General features: G+C 37.7%; 1 protein-coding gene across 1 annotated transcript; it reads right to left on the reverse strand.

The window, feature by feature from the left end:
- Nucleotides 1-803: 803 nt before the first annotated feature.
- On the reverse strand, nucleotides 804-1,217 carry LOC149139954 (uncharacterized). Its single transcript, XM_089450857.1, has one exon. The coding sequence runs from the start codon at nucleotides 1,215-1,217 to the stop codon at nucleotides 804-806; it is 414 nt and encodes a 137-aa protein (XP_089306983.1).
- Nucleotides 1,218-7,438: the final 6,221 nt, after the last annotated feature.

The following is a 7,438-nucleotide window of genomic DNA, read 5'->3' on the forward strand; positions in this document are numbered from 1 at the left end:
TATACAATGAATAGATTTGGAACAATAAACTCTACAGGTACCACAGTTTCTCTGCTATATATAAGCTGAAATGGAGTATACTTATCCAAGTGATTGACAATAGTGCGATAGGCCCATAATGTAGCAGTAACTCTTGCATCCTAGTCATCTATATTAGCAGAGCATACTTTAGTGAGCCCCTTTTCCAAAATATTATTAAAAGCTTCAACAATCTCATTCACTTGCAGATGATATGGGCTACTTTTATGGTGTTGAATAATCAACTCCAAGAACAATGTAACAATAATGTTATTAATAAAATGTGATCCATTATCACTTGTGAGACCCCTTGGGAAACCAAATCTTGTGATAATATTTTCAAATATGAACATGGCAACAATATTAGTAGCATAATCCTTAACAAGAGATACTTCAACCCATCACATCAAATAATCAGTTGTGGTGATAATATAGCAGGGATGTGAATGTCGTGCGACAAGATTTATAGGCCCAACAAAATAAACATCCCACTTCTCAAAGGCTTCAAGAGATCTGACTAGATGCAATGGAAGTTCATCTTGATGGGAAGGTCTCCCTACCCTCTAACATACATCACAATTTTTAGCATATTCCTTAGCATCTTTGAAAAGAGTCGACCACCATAGTCTAGCTTGGAGCACCTTCCTTGCAGTTGCCTTTCCTCCAACATGTCCTCCCGCAACATCACAATGGAATTCCCATAGAAAAACCTCTCTTTCATGATCAAGAATACATCTGCGCAGGATATGATCAAGTCCCATCTTGTACAATTGGCCTGCAATGACCTAATAATCTGCAGCACACGCCACCAAATGTTTCTTCCGCCTTGTAGTATAGTCCTTTGGACACTTTTCAGTTGCTAAGAATAATGTTATATCTTTAAGATAATATGGCACAACTTCGATCTTAAACAAGTCAGCATCTAGCAATTGATCATCAAGTGATCCTTCCACTTCCCCATATTCCAAGCAAGAAAGGTGATCTAGCCCCACATTAGCACGACCAGGATTGATAACAACTTCAAAAAGCTCTTGAAACAAAAGCAACCGTCTGCAGGTTCTTCCTTCAAGAGTAGGTTTATTGACGAGATATTTCAATGCAGAATGATTAGTGAAGAACTTGAAAGGACCTCCAAGCAAATAATTCATGAAATTTTGAAGTAAATATACCATGGTGAGAGCTTCCCGCTCAGTTGTCATGTAATTTATTTCAACATAATAAAGTTTTCTGCTAGCAAAATAAATGGGATGGTCGAGGTTACCTTCACCATGTTGCACCAATATAGCTCCAAGACCAATACCAAATGGATCAATGTGTACATGAAATTATTTATTCCAATCTAGATAAACCAATATTGGAGAACTTGCAAGGTTTTCTTTCGGAGTGTTGAAAGCATCATCACATTATTTAGTCCAAACGAACCACTCAACCTTCTTCAACAACCTCTACAATGGTGTGGTAATGAAAGCATAGTTACGGATGAACCTATGATAATACCTTGTATGTCCCAAAGTGGACCGCAACTTTTTAATACCAGTGGGCAGCGACATATTTAGGATCACTACAACCTTAGTAGGGTCTATGCATACACCATATTTGCAAACAATATGGCCCAACAAAGTATCAAAGGGCACCGAAAAGATACATTTCTTCAGATTTAATGAAATTTGTGACTGTCTATAGTGATCAAACATAACCTACAACAATCTAGAATGCTTCTTCAAAAGACTATAGACTATCCAATCATCCATATAAACTTTGAGAAACTTATGAATATACTCCGTGAAAGCAAAAATAACAATCCTCAAGAACACAACTAGAGCATTTTTTAGGATGAATGGCATGAATAAGCATATGAACACCATTCAGTTTTAAAAGTGGTTTTCCTCTTATCCTCCTCTGCAGTATGGACTTGATGATATCTAGAAAACCCATTTGTAAAGGAATAATTTTCATTTCCTGCAACAATGTCTAAGACCTCATTGTTAAATGGATTAGGGAATGGATCATGGACACAAGAATTATTAAGGCTTCGGTAGACTCTGATTTCCTTTGAATCCTTCTTGTCCTGAATAACAATAGGATTGATCCACTCGGCTTCATCAACTTGAAATATGAGACCTGCAGCCAACATTTTATCTATCTCCCTCTTGACCTTTTCTTTAACTCAGAAACTCAGCTGATAGCGTAGATGCTTAACAGGCCTTGAATCAGGTTTCAAAATAATTTTCATCTCCCAAATCTCCCTTTATTGATTTACAATCTAAAACTAATGCAAGGAAAATATCTTCATATTCCTTCAATAGATTGAAGATATCCTTTGTTGTTTGCGCATCCCAATAGTCACCAATGGAAGCTATCTTGGGCTTGTCTTCAGTTCTGATGTTATGCTTTCACACATTTAAGGGTTTTAGATGTAGAACATCCGTGGAAGGATCATCTTTGATATCCCTTTAACCTTCAAATTCCTTGAATGCTAGATTCCTTAAGTCTTCCAATTCATCTTCTTCGGGCTCCTTATAAATTTTGTCATAAGCGACAACTTCATGAAATTCAAATTCATACAAATGTCTGCAATCTCCATAACTACTACATTTAGTAATAAGTTTTCTAGTGGGGAATAACACTCTTTTAATTTCTTTCAAGACTTCATCTAACTTTGCATCCTCACCTTAAAAGTATAAATCACTACAAAACTAAGTTATCAACACCTCCCAATTAGTTGTTTGCATTTTCATTTCTTCTTTCAAGTACCAGGCTTGAGGAAATGTCTGTAATGTGTGAATGAACTGATGCACCAATAATTCAAATGGAAATCCAAGTTTTATCCATGCTATACTACAAATATGAACATGCTTCTAAGGATTAGAATAACCCTCATATACAGGAATAGCTCCTGAATTCTTCTCGAGAACAAGAAACCAACATACCATATACAACCTAACTGATTCCCAGTTTTGAAACTTGTCACGGTGAGCTCCCCACCATCTTACAGAGGTTTCTTGCATAAAAACATCCATCAAAGGAATATTTTGTGTTTCTTCAATATTTCAATCAAATTCTTTAATAAAATTGAGAACAAATCCTATTCCATTGAAGGTAGTATAATCCCTTACCTCGGTACCAATCCAACAAGCACAACAAACATTTGCACATCATCTAAAGTGCAGTTCATGGTCCCCTCGTTGCCAATCATCGAGTGCAACATCTGAACCAGATTTTGTGTGTTGAACACTTCTCCAGCTACGATAACCATCTGTTGTAGGATTTATATAGTCCTCTCTCTTTCCTGTATTAAGTTGATATAGTTGATCCAAAATATTAGTCTCTTCTACATCTTCAATGGGCTCTGTAAATATTGGACCTTGATAACGATCCAACATTTGTATAACTATGATTCCATCTACTTCAAAATTCATGGTCTCTCGCTTGAGGTCAATAACGACACAACTTTCAAAGGCCCAATCAATTCCTAGTAGAGATGGATATAGATATTTATCACATATTATATCAATAACTTCAGATTTTGCATATGTTTCACTCATGCAATATCAACTTCAACATCTTCGAGATGACCAACAAGGATAATGAAATAATAGTTAGCCATACATAGTTGAATAGGGAAAACACCAACTTGGGTTTTCCCAACGCCTCCCAAGTTTTCCTCGAAAAAATGTTTACACCTGATCCCAAATCTAACATAGAGTTTTTAATCTTAAACCCTGCAATTTGGGCATCAATGAGGAACTCCCTTCATGTTCTCCTCTTGTTATGTTGGACATGTCTGGAATGACATTTAGGCAAGTTTGAAAAGATGGGCCTTTCTAAAAATTCTTCATAGTTGACAACATTTTTGAGTTTTTTTCACAACTGGCCACGTAATTGTTCATCACTCATAATGTGCAAGAACAACTTAAGCCACTCCATGACAGGTTGATATATTTCTTGCGAAGACCAAGGGCTCTTCAACCTCTCCTTTCCGTGTTGATCTACTTATGGGCCATAAGAAGAAACCAGATGTCTAAAAATTTATGCAGCATCCTTATAGTACTCCTTCTGTTGCATAGGGTCATAAGGCTTCTTTGGAGATGCAGGCCTTATTATAACAAGTTTCTCTACTACTTTTTTATTTTCTCCAGTTTTCTTGCCTCCTATGGTAACAATATTAATGTTTGGTTGATGAACTAGTTCTTGGCCTCTAGGTTTTGGATTGATTAAATTACTACCCTTTTGTCGATTATGCTCTTTCTAATGAGAAATCAACTCGAGACAGTCTTTGGTAGCATGAGTGTTTACCCGACAGTGGGAATACTAGGGCCTCCTTGGTAATAAAAAATCAAGGGTGACATGGCCCTCTTAGTCACGTTGTAGCATTAAATAGGGCCTATTAGTCTAAATCTTCGTCCTCTTAAGTTGCCTCCTCCACGTCGTCAAGGATCTTCATTAACTTGGAATGTAGTGTGGTCAAGGTTGTCATCCATAACATCCAAGGTTCTAGACTCATCTATATGGTGAGTTAGATACCCACAAAACTCACAAAACATATTGTTTGGAACATTGGAGTACTTCTGCAAAATAGGAAAAAGACGAGGTGCATACCCATAAATGCAACACATCTCACAGTATTCATTCACTAACATACCTTGAAGATTAGAAAATGCGTGAAACTGAGTATGCCCCTGATATAGAACATTTATGGAAACTTTTGCAACTCTGACAATAGGTCCTAGCGGTGGTGGAGGTGGTCCCATAGGCATATTAGACAAACCCACACTACACAACCCTTAAAAAACAGTAGCATGATGACCCTCAACTTGATAATTAGTAAACCATACTTTTGGATTCAAAATTCGTGCAATATGCATATCCTTCAACCTTTCATAAAATCAAGAATTTGATGTTGTAAACCAATGATAGTAGGATCACTAGAAGTAGTACATGGCCTATACTCATGTGGTTACTCTGCCATGGATTCAATCTTCATAGCATGTTCCAATGCATCTTGTAAAGTATCGATCTTTTGTTATTTCATAGAAGTTTTGGGTAACAGAAATAGAGCTTTAGTGAACCAATCTCATTGATGATGAGGATCTATTGAATAAGTGGGTTTCCTAGTTGTGTATTTAAACTACTACATGCAGTCTCACCCTCACACTATTTAATATCACATAACTTAGCTAAACCTTGTTGGTTTGTATGAGGGATTTTGAATTCTTTAATAAAATCTCGTTTAATCACATCAATAGTTAGATTTTAGATTCAAATCAGACCACTTCATAAACCACATGAGTGCTCGATCCCTCAAATTCATATGAAATTCAATGATTTTAGTAGCATCTGGGGTATGACATCTAGCCTTCCATATAGCTTCACATATATACCAATGTTGCTCAACGTCTTCATCTCCTCAGCCCAAAAACTCGGGGTACCAAGTGAAATAACCTACTACATCCTGCCATTGCCATCTGACCAGGTGGAACCAATACAAAACATTGCAAACTAGGTTCCGAAGAAACAAAAGAAATTATTTGAACACTACTACCAGAAATATCAACTCCACTAGAGCTACCAGTTGTGTATCTATTATAAACTTTCCGCAATGGGCTCCTCTGCCACAGTTTCTGTGTCAGCACGCAGGAAGTCACACATTAACTCTGCAAAAACTAAAGATTTCTTAGACTTAGATTTTTCATACTCCAAGTCGAATTCCTACAGGATAACGATCCATTTAGAGTACTTGTCCCCTAGCAATTGTTTGGTAAAAATGTAGATCATAGGGTTGAAATCCGAAATTACTGTAGTTTTACGTAGTAAAATGTAGTGAAGAAAACGTTGGACAGCTTGAACGGCTACCAATGCCAATTTCTCCACATGTGAGTATTTTATCTCAGTTGGATTTAACGTTCGACTAAGGTAATATATCACATGTTCTGTTCCGAATTCATCTTCCTGAACTAAGACCATTCCAATGGTGGAATGGGAGGCGGCGAGATACAATAAGTAATCCTGGTTGTAGTTGGGAGGATGCAACAACGGTGCATGGGTCAACGCGTGTTTGAGTGCATCAAAAGATTTCTGAGCTATCTCATCCCAAGAGAATTGAGTGTTCTGTTTCAACAACCGTGTAAAACCCTTTGTAACCTCGGCGTAGTTAGGAATGAATCGTCATAAAAAGTTTGCTTTCCCCTGCAAACTTTGGAGTTGGCGAAGACTCGAAGGAGGAGGCAAATTGATGATAGCTTTGACCTTCGAGGGATCAACGCAAATGCTGGCTTTCGAAACTACAAATCCCAGCAATCGACCCGTTTCTATACAGAAGACACATTTGTGTGGGTTCAACCGAATACGATAATGCCTACACCTCATAAATATTGCTCGTAAATGAACAAGGTGATCAGCTCGATGTAATGAATGAGCGGGCAAATCTCGAGATACGGTTGCACCATGTGTTTGATGTCATGAAACGCATAAGACATCGCCCTTTGAAAAGTTGCTCCGGCATTCTTAAGCCCAAAATGTAATTTGCAATAAGCAAATGTCCCCCATGGACAAATGAAAGCCGTTTTTGGTTGATCGGCAGGTAGAATGTTGATTTTATTGTATCCGGAAAAACCGTCCATAAAGGAAAATATTTCGCTGTCGGCACAATCATCAATGATTTGATCGATATAGGGAGTTGGGTAGTTGTCCTTTGGACAAGCTCGATTAATGTCCCTATAATCGATGCATATTCTTATTGTTCCCTGCTTTTTGTTAACCAGAACAATATTCGATACCCAATCCATTAACGGGATCGGATAAATGAAACCTGCTTTCAACAGTTTCTCAACTTCTGCTTTAATTGCAGCAGCTTTTCATGGGTGAATCTGACACAAACGTTGCCGGACGGGTTTAGCGTCCGGGTAAGTTTTGATCTCATGAACAACAATCGTGGGATCAATTCCTGGCATTTCCTCATAGGACCAGGCAAACACGTCACAGAATTCTTGAAATAGGGCCTTACATAATTGAATTTCGTCATCTGTACACGAGGCACCTATATGAATGTTCTCAACAATTCCGGGCTTAACCGAAATGTCAATGGGAATAGTTCGAGAGATGTTTCCCAAATTTAAATCTGAATCGGGATGTTTCATTGGATTCTGAGGTTCCTTGTCATATTCAGTTGTAAAAATTGATGAGAAATCATTTTCAAAACGATCATTCTCAGGTAAAAACGAAGATCTGTGATGGAGATCTTCCCATGGTAAATCATCTACACATAGGATTTCACGAATTTGCTCGTCAGAGTGAACAAGTTCAGAAAACGTAGTTAAATCCGAGGTTTATGTGAAAAGTGATTCCTCACGGACCACATTCATCAAGTCAATTTCGGTTGAACACAGGTCGGCAAAAGACTGCACGGCTTCATAGGCAATTT

The sequence above is a fragment of the Pinus tabuliformis genome, chromosome X (assembly GCF_031772625.1).
Source record: "Pinus tabuliformis cultivar Carrire ecotype Pingquan chromosome X, CPIR1, whole genome shotgun sequence".
NCBI lineage: Eukaryota > Viridiplantae > Streptophyta > Pinopsida > Pinales > Pinaceae > Pinus > Pinus tabuliformis.